This window comes from Cordyceps militaris (genome assembly GCF_000225605.1).
Source record: "Cordyceps militaris CM01 unplaced genomic scaffold CCM_S00003, whole genome shotgun sequence".
In the NCBI taxonomy this organism is placed as follows: domain Eukaryota; kingdom Fungi; phylum Ascomycota; class Sordariomycetes; order Hypocreales; family Cordycipitaceae; genus Cordyceps; species Cordyceps militaris.
This window is the reverse complement of record NW_006271971.1, coordinates 4,317,251-4,330,954: the sequence shown is the minus strand read 5'-3', so window position 1 is coordinate 4,330,954 and position 13,704 is coordinate 4,317,251. Positions and strand designations below refer to the sequence as shown.

General features: G+C 56.0%; 7 protein-coding genes across 7 annotated transcripts; 4 read left to right on the top strand and 3 right to left on the bottom strand.

Moving 5' to 3' along the window:
- Window positions 1–999: 999 nt before the first annotated feature.
- On the top strand, window positions 1,000–2,651 carry CCM_04981 (DUF89 domain protein; the record flags this gene model as incomplete). The annotated part of the gene is made up of 5 exons (XM_006670126.1): window positions 1,000–1,021; window positions 1,081–1,151; window positions 1,211–1,464; window positions 1,521–2,370; window positions 2,421–2,651. The coding sequence occupies 5 exons, from the start codon at window positions 1,000–1,002 to the stop codon at window positions 2,649–2,651; spliced, it is 1,428 nt and encodes a 475-aa protein (XP_006670189.1).
- A 224-nt stretch (window positions 2,652–2,875) lies between these two features.
- Window positions 2,876–3,842, bottom strand: CCM_04980 (uncharacterized protein; the record flags this gene model as incomplete). The annotated part of the gene is made up of 2 exons (XM_006670125.1): window positions 2,876–3,752; window positions 3,805–3,842. 2 exons carry the CDS (start codon window positions 3,840–3,842, stop codon window positions 2,876–2,878), a joined length of 915 nt encoding a protein of 304 aa, XP_006670188.1.
- Window positions 3,843–4,629: 787 nt separating this feature from the next.
- Window positions 4,630–5,389, bottom strand: CCM_04979 (superoxide dismutase; the record flags this gene model as incomplete). Its single annotated transcript, XM_006670124.1, has 3 exons — window positions 4,630–4,752; window positions 4,812–5,270; window positions 5,345–5,389. The coding sequence occupies 3 exons, from the start codon at window positions 5,387–5,389 to the stop codon at window positions 4,630–4,632; spliced, it is 627 nt and encodes a 208-aa protein (XP_006670187.1).
- Window positions 5,390–6,069: 680 nt separating this feature from the next.
- Window positions 6,070–6,831, top strand: CCM_04978 (uncharacterized protein; the record flags this gene model as incomplete). The annotated part of the gene is made up of 3 exons (XM_006670123.1): window positions 6,070–6,272; window positions 6,328–6,543; window positions 6,729–6,831. The coding sequence occupies 3 exons, from the start codon at window positions 6,070–6,072 to the stop codon at window positions 6,829–6,831; spliced, it is 522 nt and encodes a 173-aa protein (XP_006670186.1).
- A 546-nt stretch (window positions 6,832–7,377) lies between these two features.
- CCM_04977 (uncharacterized protein) lies at window positions 7,378–8,140 on the bottom strand (the record flags this gene model as incomplete). The annotated part of the gene is made up of 3 exons (XM_006670122.1): window positions 7,378–7,530; window positions 7,677–8,033; window positions 8,093–8,140. 3 exons carry the CDS (start codon window positions 8,138–8,140, stop codon window positions 7,378–7,380), a joined length of 558 nt encoding a protein of 185 aa, XP_006670185.1.
- A 1,274-nt stretch (window positions 8,141–9,414) lies between these two features.
- On the top strand, window positions 9,415–11,265 carry CCM_04976 (Lipopolysaccharide-modifying protein; the record flags this gene model as incomplete). Its single annotated transcript, XM_006670121.1, has 1 exon — window positions 9,415–11,265. The coding sequence occupies one exon, from the start codon at window positions 9,415–9,417 to the stop codon at window positions 11,263–11,265; it is 1,851 nt and encodes a 616-aa protein (XP_006670184.1).
- A 433-nt stretch (window positions 11,266–11,698) lies between these two features.
- On the top strand, window positions 11,699–13,678 carry CCM_04975 (D-aminoacylase; the record flags this gene model as incomplete). Its single annotated transcript, XM_006670120.1, has 6 exons — window positions 11,699–11,956; window positions 12,036–12,382; window positions 12,435–12,616; window positions 12,671–12,966; window positions 13,024–13,291; window positions 13,356–13,678. 6 exons carry the CDS (start codon window positions 11,699–11,701, stop codon window positions 13,676–13,678), a joined length of 1,674 nt encoding a protein of 557 aa, XP_006670183.1.
- Window positions 13,679–13,704: the final 26 nt, after the last annotated feature.

Genomic DNA, 13,704 nt, shown 5'->3' with positions numbered 1-13,704 from the left:
GTAATTCGGCCACATGGGGAGAAGGTATGCACGGCTAGTGCAAGCAAGGTATATTTGCATTGGACATGTTGATGGCACGGCCATGTTATTTAACGACTTGAACGGTTCATATATCTTTTATTTATTTTGGTTGACAATGCCACATGATAGTATATTCCTTCTGAATTATAAAGCGGAGAGTCGATAAAAGTGAATGTGACTTGGCATTAGATTGTTTGGATGGAATGAAGGGGGCTGTCCGGCAGGTTGGTACGACACGGCGAACAAAAAAGACAAAGAAAATTTCAAACTGTTTATTTTAGTTACATTTACGAGCGATTCAGGATTCAGAGAATGGAACTTATCTGCCCCGGTATTTATGACGTTGAAGTGGGCTTGGTGCTGGCTTTGCTGGGTCCCGCTGTGACGACGCAGTTGCATCTGCAGCGCAAAACGACGAAAGGGGAATACCGAAGATTGGGACCGCAAAACGGTCGGCAAGGTGTCGAGAAGTCTCCATATTAATTTTAGATCTTTTGCTTTTTTCCGGCTGATTTACTCCAGTCTGTGAATGCTGGGAGGGGGTTGACTGAAGATATCCGGAGTTCGGCACATAATAATTCAGTACCTAGGTAGGTACCTAGTTGAATTGTAGCGGCTGTCGTTGCGATATACCTCACTAATGTGACTGCTGGCTGTGGCTGCGGCTTTCAGTGGCCATTAGCTGGGCCGGGAAGGTGCTGTATTTCCAGGGGTTGGCGCAGAGCGGCCGGGTTTAGTGGATGGGACATGCCTCTCGTCCTGGCAAGCTAAACCCTTCTGGGCAACATGTGCCCCTCCATCCTCCATCAACGCAATATCTCTCTGTGCCTGGCCCAAACGCATCTCAGCCAATTGCCCCTCCATGCTCAAACAGAAATCTCGTGCTTTGGTGCCCTTTTAAGCGCGCATCTCCATCCTCGCTGATTGTCAACCTTTCTCTTCTCTCCCTACATACGTCTCTCATTATACCCCCTCATCATGGAGTTTGATACTAAGATTCGTATGCCGTTTCCATAGCCTCCTCGTCGCCAACCTCCAACCTCGCTAACCCCGTCCCAGCCAAGTCCGTCACAAGCGACCCCCTCTCCTTTGCCAGCGAATCTGTTCGCAAGAGGTGGCCCGTGATTCTGGTACGTCGCCCAACCCGAATTGACAAAATAACGCCCAGACGAAGCTGACTCGCCCCGAGACCGGTACCGTCGACGACATCTACAAGACCATCTCCCAGACCGACGATGCGGAGAAGCAGGACGAGGGCAAGAGAATCGTCGAGAAGCTCGGCGCCCTCAAGTACGAGGTCGAGCACAACAAGCCCCTGACGCCCATTGTCGACGATGGCTTCACCGACGAGGTCGCCGAGTACAACAAGGAGGTGGCCGCCCTCGGCAACCCGCCCACCTGGCACGACGTCCCCTGGCTGTTTTCCGAATGTTACATGTATCGGTATGGCCCCTCGACCTTCGTTCTGAACCAGGCTGTCTTACTGACACCTCGCCCAGTCGCATAAGCACATTCTTCTCCACCACGAAGCACTGGAAGGAATACGACCTCTTTTATCGCCAAAAGATGGACACGTTTCGCACCTCGCGCAATGCCGTCCTCGAGCTCGCCGCCCGTTACAAGGAATTCGTCACAGAACTGCAAAGCAACACGGACGCCACCCACAACGCCGACGCTGAGCAGATACTTTTTACCGAAATGTTCGAGGTCTGCCTCTGGGGCAACGCCACTGACCTCTCCCTCCTCACCAACATGACGTACGAGGACATTCAGAAGCTGCAGGGCAGCGAGGCCCGCAAGGCCGCTGAGAAGAACATCATCGCCAACGACCTGCCCCAGGTCTACGAGTCGCTCCGCCAGGCCCGCGCCGCCGGAAAGACTGAGCGCCGCGTCGACTTTGTCCTCGACAATGCCGGCTTTGAGCTCTGGGTCGACCTCGTGCTCGGCGGCTTCCTGTTGGCGTCAGGTCTGGCTACCCAGATTGTGTTGCGCCCCAAGTCTATTCCATGGTTCGTCTCGGACGTGCTGCCTGCCGACTTTAGTGGCCTCCTCAACGCCATACAGGACCCGCGCGCCTTTTTCGAGACGCCCTCGGACGACGACAAGCTGCAGGGCAAGACGCCGGTCCCGCTCTCCGACAAGGAGGTGGCGGATCTTGAGTTTGTCTTCAAGCACTGGACAGAAGCGCACGCCGAGGGCCAGCTCATCATGCGCCCCGACCGCTACTGGACTACTGGTGGTAGCTTCTGGCGTCTGCCGCACGAGAGACCTGATTTGCTTGAGGATCTCAAGGAAGCTGAGCTTGTCATCTTCAAGGGTGATCTCAACTACCGCAAGTTGACTGGTGATGTAAGTGTACACGACATGACAAAAGAAAAGCTCCTGGCTAACTGCTGCAGGCTTGGTGGGACGCCACCACACCCTACACTGAGGCCATCGGTCCCATGGGCCCGGCATCGGGTGCCAACATCATGTCACTTCGCACCGTCAAGGCTGATGTTGTCGTCGGCCTGCCCGCCGGAAAAGACGAGGAGCTCAAGGCCACGCCCGACGGCGGTGGCAACACAGGTGCCCGTAAATGGGGCTGGCGCGGCAAGTGGGCTGTTATATCATTCTCCAAGGGCCATTGAACCTCTGTTGAGAGAGTTTAAAAACAGTAAAGAGGAGGGTAAAACTTTGTCTGCGTACAAAAGACGGAAGCTTCCCATATACACAGTACCGGCTGGTAGAACATCAGACGTTTTTTATTTTATTTTATGCTAGATGGATAGACTATAGAGAATCCAGATATTGACACGACTAGCTGCCCGTTCGCTGTGTGACTTGCGTTGCACACAAGAAAAAAAAAGTGCTCTTAGTTGTACGGCAATGGCTCATCGCCGTAGGGGGGAGGCGTAGGCAACGGATCGGGACTGCTGCTGTTGCTCGAGGACACAGGCTTGCGGCTGCTTGTCACCCAGGTTGTTGGTTTCGGAACGTCAACCGTTGTACTGAAAGACGAGATGGAAGTGGAGGATGAGATGTAAGTAGAAGACAGGGAGGAGGAAGAGAAGGAAGATGAAGAGGAAGAGAAAGAAGGTGAGGACGAAGGGGATGAACTGTGAGTGGAAGAGGAGGAGGAGCTGGTGCCAATGGGGTCTGCACTTGAGGTGTACGACGGTGTAATGGTCGACGTCGGCACGATTGTGCTCGTCTCAGTGTCCGACGAGGACCCCGCCGAGCTACTCAGTGTGTAGGTCGGCACCGACGGCGAGCTGCTGCTGTCGGAGCTCGGAGCGGTGCGGCTCGAGGACCGGGTGCTTCCGCGTCCGCCGGTGGCTGTGGGATAGCCAGTGCCGGTACCGGTACCGGTGGCGGACGAAGTCGAGTTGGACACGGGGTAGCTGACGGTGCCGGAGGACGGCCCGCTGGGCGTGCGGTGGCGCGTGCAGGTGGTGCTGCGTGTATACGTGGCGCTGGTCGTGGTGGGCGGGATGCTAGTAGACGACGACGAGGGATGCTTGACACCGCCGCAGCCGTATGGCTCCGTGCAGTACGGCGCGGAGGAGGAGGTGCTGGGGGACAAGGCGGCGCTGGTGGAGCTGGTGTATTCTGGAGCGGCACTGCTGCTGAGGGCGGTGGTGGAAGTGCAGGCGCCGAAGTACGTGGTGACACAGTGTCCGCTGCAGGTAATGACTGTTTCGGTGACGGTGACGGTCAGGGTATTGTTGGCTGCGAGGACGGGCGTGAGACTGAGAGGGTGGTGTTAGTTTGGGGTGAGTGAAGGAGGAGCAGGGGACTGACATGGCACCGACAAGGGCGAGAGAGAGGGTGAGTTTCATCTTGGAAGCGAGTGAATGTGTAAGCGAGTGAATGTGTAAGCGAGTGTATCTTTGGAAACGAATGTGTTGATCAAATTGATTGCTGTTGATAGTCGCCCAGAGATTGGGTCGTGGCCGGATATATATACTGACAGATGACGGTGTCAGCCAAGGTGTAGCTTCGGTCCTCGCCTCCTGTGACACTTTCGCTTACATTTCCGTCAAACCGTCATCTCTGTACTACTTTGAATAGCTCAGCACGCTGCTACAGGACGACGAGCAAAAGTCAAGGCATGCACTGCCTGCCTCGGACCGCTACCCGTACAACGGTGCTGCTGTCAAGGGACTCGGCACGCTTCTACACCATGACGCTCCCCAAAGCAGGCAACAAGCAAAACCCGCCATTCGGCCCTGTGTGGCACTGCCTCCCGCCAGGCGAAACGGTGGCGCTCCAAATCCATCTTCACCCCGAACGCCAATATCAGATGCAGGCGTCCGCGCCGGCGGTGCGACGTCAGATCCAGCTGTGCTTGTCCCTCCCGCCGAACAAACGTGGCTGTACAGCCCCCGCCCCGATGCGGAATCTGGCATGTTTCATATAGTTTTTTCACCTTGCTTTTGGGAAGGAACTCGGTGATTATACAGGGGCATGGGGGGAGTGACACAAGCTTATGGGTTCGGTCAAGGGAAAACTGCCAAACAAGTCATGGCGGGGGGCTTTTTTTCTTTTATTGATTGCGAGTATGGAAATAGTAGCTATCAGTCTGACTCGGAATACGGGGTGTCATTTTATGACGGGGAGGGGGGGCTAGATGGACGCCTTGAGGGCCTTGAAGACGTCATCGCGGCCGCCGACGAAGCGGCGCTCAGCCGTCTTCCAGTTGATGACTTTCCAGATGTTCTCAATGTAGGCAGCCTTGCCGTTGAAGTACTACGGAATTGTTAGCCGACGGGGCTATGACTGTTTTCTTCTTTTTTTTCTTCACGTACCTGCAGGTAGTACGCGTGCTCCCACATATCCACGCCAAAGACGGGGATCTCGGCGCCGACGACGGGGTCCTGGTCTTTTGTCGTGATGATGCGCAGGCCATGGGCGTCCTTGACGAGCCATCCCCAGCCGCTGCCCTGGAGGCCGAGCAGGGCGGCGGCAAAGGCCTTTTTGAAGGCGTCAACCGAGGCCCACTGCTTGGCCAGGGCGGCGGCCAGCTGGGGCGCGGCGGCGGCGAGGTCGGCGTCCGGGCTGCCGGCGGGGGCCAGGTTCTCCCAGAAGAGCGAGTGGTTGATGTGGCCGCCGCCGTTGAAGCGGATGGCCTGCTGCAGCGCAATCTGGCCGGCCACGTCGGCGGCGGCGTACGACTGCAGCGCCGCGTTGAGGTTGGTCACGTACGCCTGGTGGTGCTTGCCGTGGTGCAGCTCCATGATTTGCTTGGAGATGCTGGGCTCGAGGGCCTGGCGGAACCGGTGGGATGCGAGATTAGGCACATGTCATGTACAAGCTATGCAACAGGGGGGCAGGCACTTACATCGTAGGCGTAGGGCAGAGGGGGGAGGGAGTAGGTGCTGGCCATGGTGACAGGGGGGGCGGTCGATGTGCAGCCGCTGCAGACGGAAATAATAATGTTGGGAAAAGGAGCAGAGAGGGGATGAGGAAATGTATAAGGAAAGGTATAAAGAAAGAGTATAGGAGCACAGAGATATCTAGTTTTACCCCTCCATGTGCGGGGAAGACGAGAGGCAGCTGCACGCCATCGCTGCCTCACTTACATGAGCAAAAGCAGTAGGACCCCGGCCCAACCAATTGGGCAGCATGGCATGAAGCTCTGCCCAACGTTATTCGTCAGATGACGCTGGAAGAGGGAGCCCAACCCTCAAGGTATGCGAGCTCGGTAGGCAAGGGGGGTAGCATTCGGAGCATTTGCTCTCAAACTTGCTCATAGAGGTTCACCAGTGGAGTCCGCGTTTAGCCGGTGCTTCAGCTTTAAATGAAGGCGCTGTGTATGCTTGTTTTTTGTTTTTTGAGAACGTTTCTTTTGGCTACCGCTAGAGGGAGACTTTGTTTCATCGCAGTGCCGCTGAGCTGGTATCGAGCAAGTTTTGTGTCTGACCAGCGGTTGCGGCGGGGGTGGTATATAAGAGGGCGGGTAGACGACGACTCCTTTTGCCTTTTTTCGATTCGACCATAACAAAATACGACAAAAAAACAACGACGGGCATTTATAGAGCGGAGAATTCTCAACAATATCGTATCATGTGCGGAGGCCCGGAAACTGTTCATCGTCCGCGCGGCGGCGCGCTCGTCGCGCTCAGCCCGCCGCCCGGCATCGCGCCGGCCATGACCGGCGACCTCACCTTTCACACGCCCGGGCAGCCGGACAGCACGGAAGCGACGCATGCGCGGCTGTCCTTTTCCGCCGTCTGCGGGCCGCCTTGTGCGCTGCACGTCGTCATCCAGTGCGTTTTTTTCTTTTTTTCCCGCGCCGATTTTCCTCTTGCTAACAAGCCAAAGTGCGGGCGGCGACCTGACCAAGAGCGCGAGCGAGTGCGGGCTGTTTCGGCAGCTGCGCTTGGCGGCCACGGCCGACGAGGCGTGGGAGGGCCCGCTGGACACGGCGCTGTCGCTGCAGGTCGGCGCCGACGGCATCATCGGCCGCCGCGTGTCGGTGTACGGCGAGGAGCTGGATGGGCGCAGCGGCCGCGTGGTGCTGGCAGAGGGCATCGTGGGGTTTAATAGCTGGGCGGCTGAGAGGGCTTCGTTATGACGGCCGGCGGTCTGAGAAAGGGACGCGGATTGCGCTCGGAATGTTGAAAGGGTTATTTGCTGCTGCTGCTGGCATCATGCGGGAAATGGGACAGCGTGGTGCAGATTCGTAGACAATAAAGCAGAACATTGTTCAAATTTAAAAGCAGATTCTCCAAGGCCCCGCTAGCCATCTCCGAGGCGAAGCCCTTTGTGCGCTCCAAGAAAAAGGTCAAGACAATGCGCCAGGAGACAGCCGAGATAGCGTGCTAGGTTGCCCAACACGGAGAGAGCGGCGAGGGTCTGCTTTATTAGTCTTCCACCGGCGGGAGGGAGCCTCCTACTCTCGCAGAACCGCCACGGGGTTTACATCATCATCGGCGAGTACGGAGGTGCGTATAAGGAGTATATCACAGGACAGACGGAGCTAGCTCGGGCCCGGATACCTTCAACGTCGAGCAGAACTAGCGTAACAGTGCCGGCTCCCGCGCGTATTACTAGCTTGCCAGGTAGGCATAGGACTAGTAAGCCTTTATCACGATTACCTATATTTATATTTAAGAAAATAAAGAAAATAAAGAAAATAAAGAAAAAAAAGAAAAAAAAAAAAAGTAAGATAAAATATAGTAATAAATAGACTTATATCCAAGATATCTATTAAACTAAATAATAGGATATAAGGAGCGTAAGCTGGCGGCAGTAAAATACTGTAGTTGGCATTCTCCGCAAAAGACGCAATTTTCTAGCATCATCTTATCTGTCTTTCGTGGACAAAGATAGGGTGCGACATGCTAGGTAGTCATAAGGTATTGACTTTGCTCAGCAGCTGTCTCCTCGGACAATGGTGCTCCAGTCTCCATCCTCATGGTTACGGCCAGAGGTCTTGATCGAGCCAGGGTCACAGACTTCAGTAATGCGTTGAGCGCTGTTGGCAATCCAGTCCCACCCGTCGATACTCTTCTGAGAAGTGGACTGTAGATTGCGTTAGCCGATTCCCATATCTCATAAGAGCGCGTGTGTGATGGGCAGAAGAAAGAGGGCAAAGGTAGGGGGGAAAAGGCAGGAGGAATAGTGGGAGAAGGCGGGCAAGACGAGACGGAGCCAGACACCAAACTTACATCATTGCACCACCAGATCCCAGAGTTGTAAGAACAACTAACGCGACCGCAGTTGTTGGGACCGGGACCGTTGGTAGGATGTCCAGGGGGCAGGTTGCGGAGGTAAGCCGCACCGTCTCTGATGGCGGCCTTATCGGCAGGCTCCATGCCGTCGCAGTCGATATGACCACGCTTCTCCTTCAAGCCCCTGGCCACTGAGGCACGAGGGGGCTTGAAGTCGGGGTTGATGGAGAGGGCTTGAGCATGGACTTGTTCAGCTGTGCCAGTGAAGAGCTGGAATTCGCCGGGGAAAACCTCGACGCTCCATTCGATCTGCTCCACTCCATATCCAGGAATGGGAGCCCGGGTAACAATGAGCTATCCGGCCATATTAGTGCGAGCATTGGGTAGGGAGGGGAGCATCTCAGTGAGCTTACTGCGTTGGCAGCGCCGGCTGCAAGGACAACGAGGGGCGAGAAACGCATGATGAAGGGATGAGTGGAAGTAGAAAGCTTGAGAGTTTAGATTGTAGAAGATTTTGACTTGTTTGATGATGTTTTTGAGGATGTTTTTGATGAAGAGAGGAGAGAAAGGCAGACTTGGAAGGGAGAAGCAGCCCTACTTATAGGTGGCTCGTCTATACGAACTGGACGAGTTGTATGTCAGGTCATGCTATCCGATGATCGAGTCACTGAAGCAATAAATCATGTCTTCAGCGTGCATCGTGCATCCGGCATCCTGCATTTGGCATCCTGCATTCGGCATCCTGCACCCGCCGTACATTCAGCGTCTAGGTAGCCTCGTTGGCTGGCTAGGGAAGAAGTTGCAGTCGAGGGAGCTTTCGCGGAGCACGAGTGAGAGGAGTCTTGGTAAACAAAGTGAAGATGATGCGGGCTCAAGGGTTACTTTGAGTAGTATATTTGAGAATGTTCAACATAACTAGATATACAGCCTCGAGTAGTCTTGGCAACACTGGGCATAATTCATGCAGCGGAGTGTGGGTCGGCGGGCCGGTCATCCGGAATTCCGATTGATGAGCGAAACAAAGGAAGAAGCCTGCAGCTCACCGAGAAGCAAGGTGACGCCTTGCATGCGTGCACCCCGAAATTATACCCAAGAAGGGAGAAAATAGCGCATGTAGATGGTTGCTTTAGGCAGTATGCAGCGCTGCTATCTCTGTAGCTGGCCAACTGGCATGACGGGAAGCGAAGCAAACCAAGGCGAGACGTGCATCTTGGTCTACCTACATACTACATGGCTATACCAAAAGAGCGCTATACTCGCAAAGGCTTATTTATATGCGTAGGTAGCTGTGATGGGATGGAGAAAAGGGATGACGGTACAAATTAGTGTACCTACTTGTACCTACTAGGTACCTACTAGGTACCTACCCTGTATCTGTCAGCCCCTATTCTCCGGCCGGCTTTGTTAGCGGGCATCTGTTTGCTCAAGGTGGAGTCCCAAGTGCAATTTTCAAAGAAATCTGTACTCACTAGTTAGTAACGGCGCTGGATCCGTAATATGTACTACCTACCTGTATCTACTAATTATTTGCTAGTATTATAATTTAGTGCCAACAACTACGGCGTGCTCCGCACACCTTATACTGGTATGGACCGCAACGGCTTGCTAAGGTCTTGTGTAACGCCAACTTTGGACTGGCATTTCCCTTGCCCTTTGGTTTTTTCTCCTTCTTGTTTTCCCAACTTGCAAGTCCTCAGCTATCGGCACGAATGGCCACCGCACACCTCACCCAATCATGCGCAGAATGCTCGGCATTACGCGCATATCCATGCCTAGCCGCAGGCGAGTTCTGCCCGTGCTCCTTTTCCTGATTTTCGCCGGCTTCTATATCCATTCCTGGGCTGGTGCCCATGTGCCGTATCCTGGCCTCACCAAGCTCCCCGCGCACAAGACAAAAACGCTCGATACGCACCCCATCACCCAGCTGATTTCGAACGCCACTATACACTTCGAGAACCTGCTTAGAGAACGATCCCTCACACTCCAAGATGCTGCAAAGCGATACCGACTGCGCCGCGGCCGACACCCTCCCCCAGGCTTTGACGCCTGGTTTAAACAGGCCATCAAGGATGACGCTATCGTGGTGGAAAGCTTCTTCGACAGAATACACCACGACATCAATCCACTATGGGCATTAGACCCTCGGCAAATGCGCATGCAAAGCGCCTCGCAGCCCCAGGTCATCAAGATCCGAAACAAGAAAGTTTCCATGGTCACCGACGACCCTGACCGACAGCCATGGATCCAACACTGGGCAGCCTTGGTGAAAAAAATGATGCCCAACTTACCCGACTTAGACATGGCTGTCAACGTCATGGATGAAACGCGCATCTTGACGCCGCGGGAAACCATCAGTAAATACATGGAGCTTGAGCAACAAGGTCGCGAGCTCATTGCGCCCGAGGAAGCCTTGAGCAAGTACAACAGCCTGCAAGACATAGACAGTCAAAGCCTACAAGCCTTCAGCTTCGACCCTGCTTGGATATCAGACCAGGCATCCTCCTACTGGAACTACTTTCGCGAGACCTGTCCGGTCGACAGTCCCGGCCGAAATGTTAGCGCTCTCGAGTCCTTTAACGTGCCTGTCGAGTACCCGAGCGAGCAGATGCCTTACGCCTATCACGGCTTTATCCAAAATTTTACCCAGGCCCAAGACCCCTGCCTGCAGCCGCACATGCGTAGCCTCCACGGCACCTTTATCGAGAGCGTGAGCATGTCCACCACACAGACCCTCTTCCCGCTCTTTGCTGGCTCTAAGCTGCCAACAAATAATGAGATCCTTATTCCCGGCGCCATGTACCTCTCCTCGCGCGCCTTTTACAACGGCGGTTGGAGTAGCGGTGGAAAATGGTCCGATAAGACGGACGCCCTCGTGTGGCGCGGGACCGCCTCGGGTGGCCGCAACAAGATGGATAACTGGTGGCACTTTCACCGCCACCGCTGGGTGCAAATTATGAACGGCACCACGGTCGCCCGTGTCGAGGCCGGCGACGCCGCTGCCGCCCCAACCTTTGACCTGCTCTCGGCTGCCAACTATAGCCTCCCCCAGAACATGGACGGCCATATCGGCACGTGGCTCGCCAACTTCTCCGACGTGGCCTTTGTCCACCTCGAGTGCTTCCCCGAGCCACCCAAGAAATACAAAGGCACCTGCTCGTACACTGGCGAGCACCTGGGCATCGCCAAGCCCATGCCCATGAAGCAGCAGTACCGCTACAAGTACCTGCCCGATGTCGATGGGAACTCGTTTAGCGGCCGTTGGCGCGCGTTTCTCAAGTCAACAAGCGTGCCGCTCAAAGCCACCATTTACGCCGAGTGGCATGACGACCGCATGGTGCCGTGGGTTCACTTTGTGCCATTTGACATGTCGTACAAGGACATATACGCCGTCATGGAGTACTTTCTCGATGGCCGCGACGCGCAGGCCGAGGTCATTGCCACAGAAAGCAGCAACTGGGCAAATGCGGTATATCGGAATGAGGATATGAAGCTCTATGTCTGGAGACTGTTGCTGGAGTATGCGCGCGTCGTCGACGATAATCGCCAACGTCTTGCATTTGTGGACGATTTACGAAACAAAGACTAACGAAGACGAATGGGAGTAGCCAACCTCATGTCTTGTATAACATGTTGCGAGAGCTTGTGAGAACGGGGTATGTGGTAAAGGCAGACCATATCTCAAGACCAACCTCACCTCGACAGCTTCGTTTCTTACCCTACCACTGCCCCCCAAGCGTGTGACGAAGAGGGTACTGATTCCATCTACATGTATATTTAATTTCTAGCCACGTTTTTCCTCTAGCCTTTTCTTTATTTGCTCCCTCTTTATTTTGTCATGTTTTGTTCCGTCAACAGCAAACTAGCATGGGGGTGTTCATCCCCGCCCCCACGCCCCCACGATTGACCCCCAAGTACGCGGGGACCAACCGGAGGAGGGGTGCTGGCGGCATCGGGACACAAACGTGAACCTGCCAACTGTCCAAGTTGTCCATAGTTTCATCCCCATTTTCCAATTCGTCATGGAGCCCATCTTATTTCTCTCCGCCACTGTCATCACCGGCCAAGAAGATGCCGCGCCCTTTGTCGCAGATGTCTTGGTCAGCGATGGCCTCATTGCGCAGATCGGCGACCCCGGCACCGTAGAGTCGGCGACGGCCCGGCGCATCGACGCCCACGGACAGTTTTTGTCGCCCGGCTTCATCGACATGCATGCACACTCGGACCTATACCTCATCACCAGCCCGGCGCACGAGGCCAAGATTTCTCAAGGCTGCACGGTACGTGACATGGAGTCTTGTGCTCCGACGGAAGAGCCCGGCACACCGTTGTCAGAGGAAGACTGACGAAAGGGCGCAGACCGAGGTTGTTGGCCAAGACGGCATCTCATACGCCCCCGTGCGCACAAAAGAGCAGATGCGCGCCATCCGCTCCCAAATCGCCGGCTGGAACGGGAACCCCTCCGACGCCGAGTGCCAGACCACGCACAAGGACACGGGCCTCTTTGCCTGGCGCACCGTGGGCGAGTACCTCGACTGCCTGGAGCGCAACAGGACGGCGACCAACGTCGCCATGCTCGTGCCGCAGGGCAACCTGCGCCTGCTGGCCTGCGGCCCCAACGACACCCCGGCCAGCCCGGAGCAGATTCAGGACCAGGTTGTGCTTTTGCGGGAAGCAATGGGTCAAGGATCCATTGGCATGTCCAGGTACGTGTGCAATGCTCACCATGGCTCCATGTAATGCTGATATTGTCGTCAGCGGCCTCACGTACACGCCCGGCATGTACGCCTCGACGTCGGAGCTCGCCGTCCTCTGCCAGGTTCTCGCCGCCGAGTACCCCGGCGCCTTTTACGCACCGCACCACCGCAGCTACGGCTTCAAAGCGCTCGAAAGCTACCAAGAAATGATCAACCTCGGCCAAGACACCGGCTGTCCCATCCGTACGTCACCCCCAAGTATTTACTACCTGCTTCCGTCTTGCTGACCCTAACCAGACCTGACACACGCCACGATGAACTTTTCCGAAAACAAGGGCCGCGCGCCCGAGCTGCTGCGCATGGTGGACGGCGCCCTCGGCGCCGGCGTCGACGTCACGCTCGACACCTACCCGTACCTGCCCGGGTGCACGACGCTCGCCGCGCTGCTGCCGAGCTGGGCCTCGGCGGGCGGCCCGGACGAGACGCTCAAGAGGCTGGGCGACGCGGCGCTGCGGGACAAGATCCGCGTCGCCGTGGAAGTGACGGGGTGCGATGGCGGGCATGGTATCCCGACGAATTGGGAGGAGATCCAGGTACGCGCCGCTGGTTTTGGTCGTTGCACTGGACGACAAGGCTAACATGACTTCAAGATTGGGAGTACGCAGCACGCATCGCTCGAGGGATATGCCGGTCGGAGGATCGCCGAAGTGGCGCGGTCGCTGGGCACGCCCGCCATGGAAGTGTTTTTTGACATTCTGGTCAAGGACCGCCTTGCGACGAGCTGCTTGATGCACATTGGCGACGAGGACAATGTGCGCGCCATTATGCAGCACGAGAAGCACATGGGTGGCAGCGACGCCATTCTGCACGGGGAAACGCTGCATCCTCGCGCCTACGGCACATTTACGCGGTACCTCGGTGAGTTTCCCCCTCCCCGTCCGCCCTTTACTCACTCTTGGTTGTGTGCTGATGAGGTGACAAGGCCACTACGCGCGCGACCTGGGCATGTTTACCATTCCGCAGATGCTGGCGCACCTGACGTCGCGCCCGGCCAAGCGCCTCGGCGTGTATCCGTTTCGCGGCCACGTGGGCGTCGGCTCCGCGGCGGATCTGGTCCTGTTTGACCCGCGCACGATCCGGGACATGGCGACGTTTGAGCAGCCCAAGCGGACGAGCGAGGGCATCCACTTTGTGCTCGTGAATGGCGTCGTCGCCGTCGACGGGGGCCGGCTGACGGGGGCGAGAGGCGGACACGTGCTGCGGAGGAACAAGGACGGCAGCGTCGGGGCAACGTCTTCAGGATAGAATGGACAGCCGGAAACAAGTCTCCA